This window comes from Peromyscus californicus, unplaced genomic scaffold (assembly GCF_007827085.1).
Source record: "Peromyscus californicus insignis strain IS unplaced genomic scaffold, ASM782708v3 Scaffold_19__1_contigs__length_69161282, whole genome shotgun sequence".
Classification (NCBI taxonomy): Eukaryota; Metazoa; Chordata; class Mammalia; order Rodentia; family Cricetidae; genus Peromyscus; species Peromyscus californicus.
The window spans coordinates 52825237-52842022 of NW_026294491.1; the positions used below are offsets into that span (position 1 = coordinate 52825237).

Here is a 16786-nt window from a genome sequence, read left to right on the forward strand (position 1 = left end):
CTAACAGAGGTCTGTCTCCTTGTGCTTCCCAAATGCTGGGGTTCAAAGCACGCGTCCCCACACATGGCCGAAGAAACTGCTTTCTTGGCAGGTCTCACAGGGAAGCTCGCGCTGACGGGCCCTTTAGACAACCAGTTCAATTGGTAGAGCGTATGGGGAGCATTTGAAGCTTTGTCCCAAGGTGACCTCTTTCACCTTGAGGGAAGGAGTCATTCCTCTCCCTGAGTTATCTTGGACAGCAAGGCTTTGGGATGTGCAAGGTGCTGGGACAGATGGTGTCCTCCCCATGAACAAGGAGACCAGCTGGTTCCACTCTGGGACCTGGAAGTCGGCTAACTTGCTTTCTGCCTTTTTTTCTTCCCTATTCCTTTTCCTTTCCCTTTTCTGTTTCCTTGTGTGCGTGCGTGCGTGCGTGCGTGCGTGCGTGCGTGCGTGCGTGTGTGTGTGTGTGTGTGTGTGTGCGCACGCGCGCGTGCGCGGGGGTGGGGGGGCAGATGACCACTTTGGGTATCATTCTTCCTCAGGTATCATCCACCTTGTTGTTTTTGTTTGTTTGTTTGTTTTTTGTTTTTTGTTTCTGTTTTTGAGACAGAGTCTCCCCTTGGCATGGGCCTCACCGAGCAGGCTAGGCTGGCTGTCCCACGAGGGTGGCCAGCCAGTGAGTCCCCAGGATCTGCCCATCTCTACCCCCTTAGCTTCAGCATCACAAATGTGTGCATCACATGCCCGAACTGTGCTGGGCCTTTCTGTGTGGGTTCTGAGGCTCAAACTCGGGTCCCCATGCTTGAGCAGCAAGCTGTACCGACCAAGCTGTCTCCTCTGCCACCTCAGCGCCATTGTGGCTTCAGCACAGTACCTGAAGGAAGGAATCAGTAAACGAGAGCCTAAAGGAACGTGAGGCTGAATTTCCCTTCCTTTCCCGTTCTAAGCCCGTGTATTCGAGACACACGGGCCGTCTGAGGACTGAAGTTGGACCACACTAGGGGCAGCATGACTACCTTCAGCTGACCCACCCCACCTCAGGCCTCCCTTGGTGCTCTCTCAGCACTGTAATGATGGCTGTCCTAAGCAACCGCTCCCCTCGCCTTACCCAAGGCTTCATTGTCCTGACTCTTATCATCCCTCCCAGAGTCTTTGAGAAAATCTCTAAGTCCCCTCCAAGTCCCCAGGACTACCCGATGTTTTCTGTCCCTTCTTCGTGACAAGGATTGTTGAGAATGTGATGATGAATGGACACTGTTGGTCTGCCTTTGAGCAAGGGACAGAACTGTCTCCATCTATCCAGTCCTGGCTCACCCCATCTTCATCAACTTTAAAGCAGACTCTCCCCAAATCACAATCTCATTGGGTCATTAGGTTCTGGGCACAGTGCTCAGGTAGCATGGGTTCCTGTCCTACTTCTGGAGTTTATTAGCTGTGTGCCTGTGGGCAAGTTTGTTGCTCATTTGAGCATCCCTTTTTTGTGTTCTCGGGGCACATGGGGGTTTAAAGGAGCGATTTCTGTGGGAGTTCAGAGCCCCTGCACATGGTAAGAGGCGGGCGGTCACAGTGCCTGGTAGAGCTGGGGGTCTGGAGGTAAAACAGGTGCTCTTGTGTGTAGGCCAGCGTCTGCCATGCTTAGTCTCACCCATTCAAACATCAATGCCGCACTTCCTCTCAGGCTCAGGAGTGAAGTAGTTCCGGGAAGGGTTTTGGTCTCAACTGGGTTGCCTCAAATGCTCAGAACAATGTGGTTTGCTTGACCAGCTCCGTCTCCAAGGGTGTTAAATTAGATTGATAACCCAGCTCCCGATTTGGGGCCCTGGACCCTTCAGGGAAGGGAGGGATCATGTCATTATTTGAACCTCTCTAGCACTATGTCTTACACAGATCATGTACTCAACAAATACCGAGTGAAAGATTGATTTAATCTGTATAGTGTATGTGTGTTGACACAGTCTCACACTATAGCTGAGGCTGGCCTGGAACTGATTATGTAGCACTGGCTGGCTCAGCTGGCTCAGTCTGGCTGTGATCCTCCTGCCTCAGCATCCTGAGTGCTGGGATCTTTATTTTATTTTATTTTTTTTAAAGACTTCATTTATCTGGAGCCTAGAAACGAGTCTAATACTATGTAAAGATGAGTTTGTAAGGGTTGAAAGTACCTTACCATTGAGCTTTGTGCATGTATACATTCATGTCTGTGTAAACACACTGATGCTTTCTTGCATGTATCTGATTAGAAAACTGACCTGGCCATTGTAAGATGGAGGAGAAGGAGGTGGCCCTGCCCTGTGATAGCTCACAGGGAGCTTATCTGTGTATGTGCTGGCTCTGATTGCAAACCCATCAGTCAGTCAAGAGATAAAGGCAGATGGACCCATAGGAGGCTGGAATTCTGGCTGGAGACTTTGAGGCACCCTAGCAACTAACTGTCCTCCTGGGAACTCACAGAACAAACTTATCCTCATGAGAAAGTGAAGTCAAGGCTGTGGAGAGTGACAGTCGAGTGTGAATTCAAAACAAAACATTAAATAAAAACAACAACAGCCCCCTCCCCCCCCACATCCCCAAACACATAAAAGTCCTTGGGCCCTCTGTCAGGGTAACCGGAAGGGGTGCCTCAGTCTGGCTTTTGCCCCTCTCCCATCCTCTTGTTCTTCATCTGCTCGGTTTGTTACCTAGGAAGGTTTACTGAGCATCGCCCGTGTCCAGTGTGTGTTACAGAGACAAGTGGCTGGACTGCGGAAGGCTCCTAGGGCCCTGGGGCTTGAGGAGACAGAAGTTTCTGGGAGCGGTGTTCCCCCTTGGCATCTCTTTCCTACTGTACCCCAGACTCCCAGGTTTCCCCTGCACCCCAGTTTTCCTGTCTCCCCATGTCTTTCTTCTTCATGGCCTCCCCCCAAACCCCAGGCTCAGGCATCCTTCTACCCCTTCCTTTGCTGTCCTTTGCTTTCCTTGGCAGACCAGCAGCCCGCAGCCGGTGCACTGGCCCCTGACCTCCCCTCAACGCCAGCTTTTGACCCTGCAAGGAAGGTACCAGTGACTCAGCTTCTGGGAGAACACAGAGAGGGCCCCTCGCCCTCATGGGTCTCCCCCTACAGTCCAGGATTGCCCCCCCCCACGCGCGCTTTCCAAAGCACCTGCGGGTGCCCAGTGGACTCCTTAGAACTTTGTCCTCCAGGACCATCCTGGCCTTTCCAACTACATCGTCTGTGTCTCCTCCATCCCCAGCACACTGAGTGACTGTCACCACAGTGAGCGTGCTTTATTTATTCATACATTTCTGGGTCCCTTCTGTCCCAGACCCAAACAGCACTGCTGACAACTCCCTTTCAAGTCATCCACTGCCGTCCTATCTGTCACCTGCGCCACCCCTTCCTCTACATGGTCGCTTCCAAGTTCCTGTGTCTTCTTGTATCCCTCAGGAATAGAGTTGCTAGACGGCCCTGATGGAGGCTAGGGAGGGTACCTGGCTTCCTGTCCTAGACCTTGCTTGAGGCTGGATTCATCAGCAAGCGGGGGTTTGCACGCTGAACACTGGCTGAGAAAGCTGGATGCCCCTCGTCAAGTCCGGGTGAGGTCCAGCCTCCCCTTGTCCCTGTGGTTTTCCTGCTTGCTACTTAGAGTTCCCTGCTGGGACACAGAGGGCTGTGATGGGACCGGGCCCAGCCTGCCTGACAGGAAGCACGAAGTCTGGGTGGGTGTTGGTTTGTGTTGCTCTTGTTGTTTTGTGACACTGAGGCTGGGACCCAGGGCCTTTGCACGTGCCGGGCAGGTCCCCGAACACTTAGCAATAGCCTCAGGCCTTTTTCAGTGTCATTTAAAACATGTCATTCAAATTAGAATACTGAAATTTCATAATAATGTAAATAGCAAAGTGTGGCACTTTAAGGAATTAGAATTCAGAGGTGGGGTTGAAACAGGGTCTCCCTTTATAGTTTAGGTTGGCTCGGAACTCACACTGTGACCAGGCTGGCTTGAACTCTTTCTTAGCTTTCCTCTTACCTCTGCCATCAAGTACTGGGATTATAATGTGAACCCCCGTGCCCGGCTGAAATACGGCGTTTAACCTAACATTGACATTTGCTCAGACTTTGGACCTTGACTAGGGCTGATGGGTGGTGACTCTGGCTTGTGGGTGGATGTGGCTCGTGTCTTCCTGAGGCCATGCCTCTGGTGCTAGAGTTGCGCTTCCGCTCATCATCTAGGAGATCTTGCCTTCCCTGTGCCTTTTCTTCTCTGTGGTGGATTAACTAAACCCCACCCCCACCCCCCCACCCCCGTAGGTTCCTATGTTTGAATGCACAGTCACCAGGGATGTTCGAAAGCATTAAAAAGATTAGGAGGTGTGGCCTCGTTGAAGGAAGTGGGTCGGATTTGCGGTTTTTCAAAAGCTCACGTCAGGCCCAGTCTCTCTTTCTCTGCCTGCAGATCTGGATGTAGCTCTCAACTACTTATCCAGCATGTCTGCCATGCTCCCTGCCATGATGCTAATGGACTAAACCTCTGAAATTGAAAGTGAGCCCCTAGCTCGGGAGGCAGAGGCAGGCGGATCTCTGTGAGTTCAAGGCCAGCCTGGGATACAGAGTGAGTTCTAGGAAAGGCGCAAAGCTACACAAAGAAATCCTGTCTCGAAAAATCAAAAACAAACAAACAAACAAATAACAACAACAAAAACCCAAATGTTTTCTTCTGTAAGAGTTGCCGTGGTCGTGGTGTCTCTTCACAGCAATAGAACAGCAACTAAGACACTGTATCTTGAAGGGACGATGTGTGTCTGGTATTTATTTGCACACAGGGATGTTTGAGTGCTAGATGTTTCTCATTAACCTTCGTGGCTTTGGTTTAAGGTTTTGTGTGTGTGTGTGTGTGTGTGTGTGTGTGTGTGTGTGTGTGTGTGTGAGAGAGAGAGAGAGAGAGAGAGAGAGAGAGAGAGAGAGAGAATAATCACCCTTAAGCTTTACCTATAAGGTGCCCTCATGAAGACAATTCTGGGTGGGTTTTTGCAAACTCCAGCGAAAAAGGGTTCATGCTCACCCAGATGTTCTGATGCTTCTTCTGTTGGTGGGGGATGCTGTGTGAGAGATAAAGGTGATTCAGAGCAAGACTCAACAGGGCCGAGCTCCTGGGCTGACCACTGTGTCTTCTAACTCCAAGCACCCATTGCTTCTTCTCTCCCCAGCTCTTAGCCCTCCATGGAGGAGCCCTGTGCTTAGCATTTGAAAAGCCTCATATTTAAACATGGTAGAGGTGAACACCTTCTTCTGCAGACCCTTACATAAACATCTAGGGCTGTAGTACTCGACCTTCCTAATGCTGCAACCCTTTAATACAGTTTCTCATGTTGCGGTGACCCCCAACCATAAAAACTATTTTCATTGCTACTTCATAACTGTAATTTTGCTACTGTTATGAATTATAATGTAAATATCTGTGTTTTCTGATGGTCTTAGGTGATCCCCTGTGATAGGGTCGTTTGACCCTCAGGGGGATAGAGATCCACAGGTTAAGAACCACTGATCTAGGGGAATCCTGAGGCTTCTTGTGAGAATGATCTTGACCCTGCTGGAAGGCTGGTTTATCTTCCCACCCCCCACCCCCCTACCCTGGCTTCCCTTAGCTCTGACTAGTGAACTCAAGGCTCATTTTCCCAGCAAGCTGCAGTCCATATGCCAAAACACAGGAGTCAACATGCTGAGTGGGAGGGTTCCCCAATGGCAAACTGTTCCTAAAAGCAGTTGCGGTAGATCACCAAGGACCCGGGTCTTCCTAGAAATGTGCAAATAAGCAAACAAAAGGCAAATACACCTGGCCTTGCCTCCCTTCTGCTGCTCTGGGTCCATGGACCCTGTGAAGTGAATCGCCCTTTTATTTCCCTCGATTCCGGCCAATGCCAAACATTCCTTGGGATGTTTTTACCTGGCGTCCAGTCATAACACTTGCCAGCAATCAATGACTGGCTGGCTGTTGCAGACCTATCTGAAACATTCTCGTTACACACACACACACACACACACACACACACACACACACACACACACACACCGGCTTTGTGCTTCATCCTCATGGTATTAAACATTTTTAAAACTATAGTTAAAACAACACTGATACACTAGAGTAGTGTGCTTCCTTTTCCATCTAAAAAACAAGTCTAAAAATGTTACCTAATATTGACTCTTTAAAAAAAAAAATCACTCACAACCCCTAATTCTACTCCCAAAAGTTCCTATCTGGGTTTTAAATTCACCGTAAAGATGGTATTGCAACTTACCATCTATCATTGGATCAAAAGTAAAATACTTGTTTCTGACCAATATGTGTGTTTCGCTCATATCCACACACAGCCAGTGTTCTAAACCCTGATGTGTGCATATGTGTTTCAGTACACTGATATTCTTTTTTAAAAAAAAATGTTTTTACATGAGCAACTTTTTTTTTTCTGGTTTTGTTTTTATTTAATTCTAAGCCCTCACAGGAAATGTTTTGTGGACATGTTATAATATCAAATGAAGGAAAAAGCATTGGGGGTGGGTTTAGGTAGGAGAGAAAATGAAGTATATGAACAAGTAAAGACTGTTCGGTTAGTTGTGGTGGCACCCACCTTTGATCTCAGTACTTGGGGGTGGGGCAGAGGCAGATGGTTCTCTGTGAGTTCAAGGCTAACCTGGTCTACATAGCAAGTTCCTGGTAGAAACTTGTGAGATCCCATCTAAACAAGAAAAGAAAAGAAAAGAAAAGGAAAACATATTCTAAACATCTACTTAGGGCTCTTTTTTGGAGAAGATTGTGTGTGTGTGTGTGTGTGTGTGTGTGTGTGTGTGTGTGTGTGTGTATGTATGTATGTATGTATGTGTACATTTGCATGTGCATGTGTATGGCTATCTGTGCCTCTAGAGGCCAGAAGAGAGCATCGGCTTCCCTGGAGCTGATGTTACAGACAGTTGTGAAGTGGGTACTGGGAACTGAACTCTAGTCCTCTGAAAGAGCCAACAAATTCTCTTAACCACTGAGGCAACTCTCCAGACTCCAGATCTCTATCTTTTTTAAAATTTTTTGTCTTTCATTTTCAAGATTATACTATAATGTCATCATTCCTTCTTCTAAACCCTCCCATATATCCCCCCTTGTTCTTTTTCAAATTCATGACCTCTTTTCATTAATTGCTGTTACATGCACATATAAGCATTTAAGCATATAACATGCTTGTAAAATGCAAGCACTTTTAGGGAAGGATTGCACTATTTCCCGAAAGTGCTTTGAGATTGCATAAAAACACAATTCTCTGAAGGTCATATGTTGTAGATATAAAGGAAATGGAAACGCCAGTCCCTCAGCTCTTCACACTTTATAGCACTTGAAATAGTGGGTGTGAACGACAAGTTTGAACAATCTATATACCATTTTCTTAAGCCCTTTCTTAAAGGTATTAAAAGGGCTGAAGAGATGATTCAGTGGTTATGAGCTTTTCTACGCTTGCAGAGGACCCAGGTTTGGATCCCAGCACCCGCATGGTGGCTCACAACCATATGTAACTGCAGTTTCAAAGGGTCTGGTGTCCTCTTCTGGTTTCTGCAGGCAACAGGCATATACATGGTACACACACATCCATGTAGACAAAACACTTACATAAAAGAGAAAAAAGTTAAAAAGCTCTGCATAAGGTGATGGCATACTCCTGTAATGCCAGCATTCCAGAGGCCAAGGCAGGAGGATGGTGGGTTCAAGGCCCCCGAGGCCAGCCTGGGCTACATAGCAAGCTCCTGAAGCCACCGACCACCTCTCCCTGTGCTCCGGTATAAATTCCTTTTTATCCTCGGATAGTTTAGACTTGGGCATGGTGGATATAATCAGAGTAGCATAACGTTATCATAGCCGTGGCAACAACAGAGTTTCCCACACACCTACACCACCGAACCTTGGTCTACAGCTCCATGACTGGTAACAGCTTTTCTGTTCAGCATCTTGAGCATGGCGGGCTCTAGAGAACCTGTGGGGTCTGTCCGTTTGGCTTCGCCCCATTCTCGTATCAAGGCAGCCTTTCAGCCCAGGATCCAGAATCCCCAGATGTTGCTCACAAGCTACACAGAAAGGTACTGTCAGAACTGTGTCCCCTGGGTCTCAGCCATTCACCCCTTTCCGGTCATCCAGAACGGAGGTTTGCAGAGTGCCAGAGTGAAAAAGCATGTTTGTCCCAGCGGTCTGTCTTCTGCGGAGCTGCAGGGAGTTGCAGACACCATCTCCTGCCATGACCATTGTGCACGAAGGTGATGGCAGACCCACCAGGTTCTCTGCAGGAAGCGGAAGCTTGGGGCACTCCAGAAAAGAAGGCTAAAGAACTTTTTTTTTTTCCCTCCCCTTACATCTCCTCCTCACCAGTTGAGTGTAATTTTCCAGTGTTTTCCTGTCTGTTTCACAGAAAGATGTGAAACCTGTTTCAGGACAGCTTGCCAGAATCATTTGACTTCCTGAGATCGCGGCCAAGCTTGGGAAGGAGGCAAGTTCCCCGGCCTCAGCAGGGTGGCTCTCTAGCCTTAGCTCAGTAGTTTCAATGAATGAGTGTCTGTGCTTTCTTCAGTGTGGGACCTGCGGCACTCCATGTTTCTGCCTCTCGGGCAGGATACCAAGGGTCCACAGCACTTTCCGCAACAGAGCGTTCCTCTTGCCCCAGGTTTGCGTAGTGGACCCATGCAGCCCCTTGCAAGATCCATTATGCTGATGTGTCTGTGGAGAGAAGGTCAGAATTAGCTGAAGTGAAGGATCCAACAGTGTGGTCCCTTTCCTCTTAGTTCTTTGCGTCTTTCTTTGGTGACTGCCATCGGCTTGCAGTGAAAGGGATGGTGCGCTTTGAAGCCCTGGTGTGCCAGTGCTTGGGACAGGCCATTGACTTTACTCTGTGAGGCAGGGAGAGCACCCAGGCTTCCGTTTTCAGAGGGAGAGAAGCAGCACTGTGCTTTAAGCTTGAAGACAGACCCTTCAGTTAGGCTGTGATTTGGGCGTTGAAGGTCAGATGGGTTCAAGAGTGACCGCTCTGTGAGCCTGAACAGAGTTCTCCACAGGCCTTCATTTCAGCCACCTCCGTGGACCTGATCATTTCCATGTCCGTCTGTAACAGTGTCGGTCCTTCCAGGGCCATTGAAGGAATTACAGTTGATCATTAGAACCGTGCCTGGCACTAAGCAAGTGCTTGGTAGCATCTGTTGTCACTGTTGTTAGTACTGGGGAAAGGAGTCCACAGAAGTGACATACACACCTTACCCAAGGGCACCTCGCTGGTCCACAGCAGACCTGGGACTGGACTCTCCATCCTGAGTGCTTCATGGAAGCAGCGATCTCCTGGGCATTCTTCGTATCTCTGTAACCAAGAGCTCAGGTCCGTGTGCCTCTAATAGAACATGGCATGTGGAAGGATTTTGGCTTTGTTGTGGCTGTGTGAACACACTCAACATCTCTGGCTTTGTGTTGCAAACCATGTTCCAGTTAAACTTGTAATGAAGCTCTCTCTTTCTCCTTGTGTGTGTGTGTGTGGGGGGGGGAGAGCCCCTCCCATGTAATTTAGTGCTTTCCTTTTGCATTAGTATATCATTAGCACATTGTCACTTTTAACCTTTCACCCACTGAGCTTGGCGTTTAATATGCTATTACACTCAATATTGTTCCTATAAACAGCCTTAGAGGGATGAGAAATAATTGGAGTGACGTTTTTAATAGGCCCCCCGTTTCTCAGCCTCCGTGCCACGCGAACCCCACATTGCACAGGGGGGGCTTGTTAGTTGTTTGATCCCTGACCTCAGGTCAGGAGAGAGTGATGGAATGAAGATTTGGGGTGCCAAAGGGCTTTCGAAAGCACACAAAGGGTTTTTTAATGAAGGCCACCCTGTCTCTCTGTGTCCAGAGTTTAACTTCTTTTCATGTGAAACAGGGAAACTGGCATCTGGGACACGCTAGCATGGGACAAGCATGATTTAGAGTTTGTTTCTACTGCCACAACCTGGAGGGCAGGTATGGAAAAGTACTGGAGTCTAGTATGTTTGCCTTAATTCTGTTCTCTTGGACTTACATTCAGAAAACATGTGTTAGACATTCATCTGTGGTTACCGACTACTACAGCTGCTTACAGTATGAGTTCATCAAGTGGGCATTTATGAGACCCCCTACTCCATGGGCAGCCCTGGGATGGACACAGTGAGAGAAAACTGTTGTGCAGAAACATAACTGTGAGCAGGGGACTGGCTGCAGCTCAGACAGTTCTGTGGGATGGCTGTGTCCGTGGGATGAGCATCATGTGATAAACGTGTGTTACCTAGCCAGCTCTGTCCTCTCGCCATTGTGAGTTACAGGTTATCAAGGCAAGTAAGTGCTTCATTCTTGTAGAACTTAAATTTGGTGATGTTAACCTCTACCAGGGCCCGATTAAAAAGAACTTGGTGACCCGTGAGACACCGGCAGATATAAAACACTTGCTGTGCGTGCCTGATGACCTGAGTTTGAGCCCTGCAACCCATAGTATGAGAGCTGGATCTGGTGGCTCACATCTATAATCCTAGCACTCTTGTGGGGCGATAGAAGAGGAAACAGGAGAATCAGCTCTAAGTGTACATATGCAGAAACAACAAGAGAGACTGAGTTATAAACAAGGTGGAAGGTCAGACCTAACTCCTGAAAAGTTGTCCTCTGGCCTCCACGTGTGTGCCTGTGCATGCGTGCGCGTGCACCCACACAAACACCAAACAAACAAACCAATCTTGGCCCTAATAGAATTGAAATTCAGGTTTGTCCCGATATGTTCAGCCATCACTGATTGTAGATTTCATCTGTGTGAGTCTGCTTAATTGACTAAAATTCGCCTGTAACCTCCACATTCATAGCTGGCGCTCCACGGTTGTGTACACAGGTGCAAAACCTTGATGCCAGCTCAGGTGAAACTAGGCCTGCCTTCCTGTTTCAGCTCTCGTACTGTAAACAAATCATCCTGGTTGAAGTCTATTTAGGGCCATGGTTTTGCATTTCGCGATGTTTGTGGGATTTCATTCTTTGTGTGATGGCCCCTAAGTATTTTCCTGAAATGCTACCTATGTTTCTAATCTTAAGTAAAAGACAATGTGCCTTAGGAAGAAACTGTATGTCCTCAGTTGCCTCCTTTGGGCATGAGCTACAGTGCTATTGACCATGAGTTCAGTGGTAATGAACCAACAGTCTGTATTAAGTGTGTATTAACTAAGGTGGCCTTTAGAAGCAGGCACCAAGCAAGGCTGTATGTTGATCTCCTGGTGAAAGGTGACTGGTTTGTAGTAACCCAATTCTGCATTTTTTCCTGGGCGCAGCGTTTCAGAGTTCCGTGTTTGCCACGGTTGCATAGAACTGCCGTGAATGAAAATTGACTGCATATGCAGGGCTAGAGCAGAAATGTATGTAATTCCCAGTCCAGATGCCTACTTCCTGCGCTTTATTTATTTGTCTTGTCTTGTTTGTTTGTTTTAAGTGTAATGGCTCCCAGACTTGGCTGCATGTTAGAATGCTGTGGGAGCTGGACCAAATGCTGATGAGCCAGCCAACTGTGAGGGTCTCGTGTAGTTGCCTGGGGGTATGGCCTGGATATAGAAAAAATTTCTAGTTCTTTCAGGAGCTCCGTCACAGGCATGGCTGAACAGTGGTGCTCCACACATAGAATTACAATGCTTCTGGGAAATGGATGCTGTCCAACTTAAAGAGGCCCTCTGGGGGCTCACACTACTGTAGGTCCACAGCTCCTCCAGGGACAGACAACAGATACCACAGCAGAAGACCTGTGGCACTGCCTAGCATACTCACCAGCCCCATTCAGGAGATACAAGCCAGGAGAGGGTAGCCTCAGAGTTGGATGGGTCCTAAGGAAAAGGCCATTGGTGACAGAGGGCAGTTCCCACTAGAGACTGGGGACCTGTCGTTAAAGGAAGCTGAGTGCATTTCGTTCTTCGTCTTGGCCAGTGAGCCGTACCTGAACACTCACCGAGTCTGGGTTAGCTATTTGGGAGGGCATGCGGTGAAAACTGAGATGACAGGATCCCTGCCTTCCAGGAGGTCATGGCCCTCTTTGTGGAGATGGTAGAACAGCAGAGTATAATATGGGCGCTGCTGCCTGTAAGGAAGTGACCTTCTCTAGGAGTAGCCAAAGGCCCTGCAGAGTGTCACATTTGAGGGGAAGCATGATGGATGCAAGAGACAGATACTGACAAGTTGTGGGGAGTAGCAGAAGAAGAGGAGCCTGTGAGTAGAGTCTTTGCGCTTGAGCCAAGCTCATTATTGTAAGGAACAAGCAGGCAGTTGGACTGGAAGGAGGTCAGGAATGTAGAACAAGGTCTTAAGGACCAAGAATCAGTTTCAGTGGGGGTGGGGGGGTGGGGTGGGGAAGAGCACCTTCTCATGCCTGATCTTATTTGTTCTTTCCCTACAAACTTGATAGAGCACACATAAGGCATGAACACAGATGTATGAACACTTTGTACATAGCTACCTCTAAGAAGTAAATGATACCTAACTATAGAGTAACGAGTCCTTTTCTCCTTAAAGGAGAAGGTTGACTCCGTAGAATAGGCTAAGGGTAGTCACCCATCCCTGCCTGATGTGTTTAGGAAGCCTTCCTTCACCTGTTTCCACACTGATTTGACTGTGGCCTGGTGTATCCCCCACCTCCCCCGCCCCACGCTGTGCACACAACTTTCTGCCCTCTGCTTTGGAGGAGAACCCATAACCCCTGGCTGAGGAAGTATCTTCAGAACCTCTGGGGAAGTGGCTTCTCCTCCCCTGACCTTGTGCGTGTCTCGCAGAGTGCTTCTTGGTCCTGTCTGTACATCTGTGGAATTTGAAACAATGCCAATAGAGAGAGAGAGATCATTGCTACTCCAGTCTGTAGCACGCAGCTGAGGAGCGGCACATATCCATGACTTTATAGACCAGGGATTTGGTTCTGGGTGTGGAATGACTTCCTCGTGGCTACATCTGCATCTCCACTTCAGACCTCCACATTTGGTCATCTCGCCCCTGCTGTAAACGGTCCCAAGTACAGATTTGACTATTCGTAACCAGATTGGGACCACAGTCTCTAAAGGCAGCTTTCAAAAATAACAAACCACTATCGTGGGGGTTGAGAGGTCCTTTCCCTGTTCAGTAGGAGGGTAAATGTGAAACGAGCTGCTGGAAGCCACCTTTTCTGAAGCTTGAGTTTAAAACATCAGGGCTGCTGTCCAGTGTGCAGGCAACTGAAATGTCTGGGAAGTCAGCTTCGGAGCTGTTTAAAGCTGTGACCTTCCACAGAGCCGGGTGCCCAGAACTAAATCAATACACGAACCAGTGAATGGCAGAACGGTTTGGACTACCCGTTGCCGATACAGCTTGCTTCATTCCATCTACAGTGAACACAAGTGTAGCCATTATTTGGGGCCCAGGATGGCTTTGCTTCCTCCCCCCTCCCACCCCCCCCCACCCCCCACCCCGCACAGGTCCTGGGAGGGGCGGATCAAAACCAGTGCTAGCTGTGGGGTAGGTAAGCACCCTGCATCCTGGAGTGGGAATGCTGATGTAAAGGATGGGCCCCAGGGCAGGGACCAGCCTCTTCCTGTTCCTTTTGATGTGGCCATGAAAGTAAACAGGAACTCTTCTCCTTTGTTTTCCAGGTCACAGCCAAGACTGCCTTCCTATTTATTTTACCTCAGTATAATGTTAGTGTGCCCACCGCAGGTAAGAAAAAGCACTGCTCTTTACCTCTCCTGGTCCTCTTAACCCCGAAGATGGGAGAAACTTCTCTTTTGCTTTAGACCCGGGAACTTTTCAGATTCTCTCTCTCTCTCTCTCTCTCTCTCTCTCTCTCTCTCTCTCTCTCTCTCTCTCTCTCTCTCTCGGATTAGAAGTAAACCGTGTCTTCCTTCACGCAGGGCCATTTCATGAAGGCCGCTGACCGTAATTGTCACACCACAAGCTGACCTGTATCTAGTCTTTGCAAGAGCAGCAGAGAGCCTAGCTGTCCTGGTTCCCAGTGCCACGTGGTCTTCACTAGCAGCTTCCAGTCCAGTTATGGGGCTCCAACTCAAGGAGTAGCAGGGCCACATGGGAACAGAGCAGGGGGAGAGTGGGCCCATTCTGAAATGATAGCTGCTGCTCGTTTCCAACCGGTCACCGGCCCAGAGGTTGCTGTAAACCCAGAGTGCCTATACGGTCACTCTTATCATCACTGTGACCAAATACCTAACAGAAACAACCTCAGGGATGATTGTTTCAGCTCACAGCTTCAGAGGGCTCCTGTTGTGGCTTCGTGGTTCGGTGTGCCTGAGCCACCATAATGGTGGCAGAAGCATATGGCCGAGAAGAGTTCTTCAGCCCATGGCGTAAAGGAAGCAGGGAAAGGGCTGACTACTGTTATGAGGCCTTGGTGGGTGGAGCCAAGGTGCCCCACAGTGGGTGACAGACAGAGATGCCATGTAGGGGGCAGAGAAATGGGGCGGGGGAGGGGGGGAGAGGGAGGGCGGGAGAGGAGTGGGGAGGTGTGCTACCCTGTGGCTAGAGGGCAAAGAGAGAGAGAGAGAGAGACAGAGACAGAGAGAGAGAGAGAGAGAGAGAGAGAGAGAGAGAGAGAGAGAGAGAGAGAGAGAGGAGGAGTCCTTTCTTAAAGGGTATAGAATGTAGGATGACCTCAGGATGCTGGGTGGGCCAGTATATTATCTGCTTACTGGCCAGGATTACAAGAAGTGGGTCTGAATGCTAACAAATACAGGAAGGGGGCTGGGGCAAGATACCTGCTGGGGTGCACACCCAGGAATCTACTTCTTCCAGGAAAGCTCCAGCTCATCTTGCCATTTGCCAGTGTTACCATCACATTATGACTGTATCAAGGGTTCATCATTTGAATAGGTCTGAGTCCTCAGGTTCTGACACCAGACTGACACACCAGAGCCATGCTCTCCTAATCTCCAGGCATTTCTCAATCTATTCAAGAAGACAATCAAGTTAGGTCATCACAATAGCTGAAGTTGTGTCTCTTGAGATAATTTTTATCCCAAGAGAACCAGAAACTATTTCTTCCTGTGTGTAAACACCTCGCTTTTTAAATGTTGGCAGCTAATTTTGTAAATGCCACAGAAAGTTAAAAAAAAAATGCAGGAAAGTCAATAGAAATAAGTCAATACATCTGCTGGCCAGGTTCAGCTTTTGGGCCATGTTTCTGCAGCCTTAGGGTTCTGGGGTCTCAGCCTAGGAATCAGGTTACAGTCCCTCTCAGCTGTAAAATAGTAAGGTCCCTTCCTTCCTTGATGAAGGAAGAAGGGAGTTTGGCTTCTTCTCTCACCATTTGGTAGTAGAGAGGTGAATGGACTTGACTTTTATATAAGGGTCCTTTTTCTGGCTCCAACAGGTATACCTCAAGGATTGGGGGGCGGGGGTGAGGGCGTCAATGCATGACTCTTTGGCCCATAAAGGTGTAGCCATGAATTTTGCCTGAGTTCATCCCTGCAGCCAATGTAAGCAGACACTGAGAGCATCCTTGCTGCTGCATCTGTAATACAGTTCCTTTTTTGGTGAGTCAAACTGAGAGATCATGGTAAGAGAGGGAGAACGTTCTTTGCTATGGGAAGAGAAACTTGAGGACCTCTCTCAGCCTGGGGAACCAGGAAATGCTATGGCCAGACACGTGTGCATTCCAGTGCACACTCTAGTACTGGCTGGCACGATGAATTTTGTTGCTCAGTGTGCCACGTGGTCCAAGATCAGTGTCAGGCTTCTTTCATTCCCGTCATCTGTCAGTTGTGAGAAACACATAGAACCAGTTGTACTTATAAGTGAGCAGTTTAAATATTTAGTTTTTAAAGTGTGGTAAAATAGCTGGGCATAGTAGTATTTCCCTAGTAGCTGGGCATGTTCCACCCTGTCTAGCCCCAAATTTATTATCGCATCCAGTTTTAAGTGTGTAGTATGATTGTATTAAGTACATTCACATTATGCTACTTTCCATATCAAGAACTCTTTTCATCTTGCAGAACTGAACTTTTAGTTACTAAACAATGACTCCCTGTAACAACCATCATTCTCTTTTCTCTATGAATTTGTTGCCATAGGTACTTACATGCATAGGGGTGTGTGTGTGTGTGTGTGTGTGTGTGTGTGTATGTATGTATGTTTAGATTTTTGTGACAGGGTCTCACACAATATTAAGCCAGGCTGGTCTTGAACTCAAGGAAATCCTTTGGCTCAGCCTTCAAGTGCTAGGAGTACAGGTGAGTCACCACACCAAGTCATAGAATCGTATATTATTTAACCTTTGGTTACTGGGTTAAAATTTAAATACATGTTCCCCCCCCACAATGCATTTACACAAGCATTACATAACTCTTAGAGAAAATGTATATAGTATAGACAAGAAGATAATGACCACATATGATCCCATCACTAAGTAAGAACTCCAGTTAAAATATTTTTAGATACTGATTGATACTTGCTGTTTTGCTATTAGAATGTGATGGATCTTTCCCATGTGATAATAATTGTTGTAGTCTGTGTTGTAAAAGGGCACACAGCGGCCTTGGTGGGTTTGAGCCAAGGTGCCCCATGGCGGATGAGGGACACCATGCAGACGTGGAAGGCAACGGTGTAGCGAGGTGGGAAGTTACTCACACCATGCAGACGTCATATCTGCATGGAAAGTTTTATTATTAAAGGGGGAAGGGAGAGGAGAGAGAGAGAGAGAGAAGGAAAGAGAGAAAGCGGAGGTGGTGCAGCCTCATGGAAGGAGAGAGAGGGAGAGAGGAAGGAATAGAAAGAGAGAGAAGGGGGAGGGGTTTTC

At 48.1% G+C, this 16786-nt stretch overlaps 1 protein-coding gene across 1 annotated transcript in view; it reads left to right on the forward strand.

Annotated features, from left to right (window-relative positions):
- The window catches only part of Tram2 (translocation associated membrane protein 2), a 77111-nt gene that overhangs the window by 26750 nt on the left and 33575 nt on the right, over positions 1 to 16786 (forward strand). Inside the window, exon 2 of the mRNA XM_052745361.1 lies at positions 13632 to 13695. Coding sequence (XP_052601321.1) covers positions 13632 to 13695 — 64 coding nt within the window. The remainder of the gene's footprint in view (positions 1 to 13631; positions 13696 to 16786) is intronic.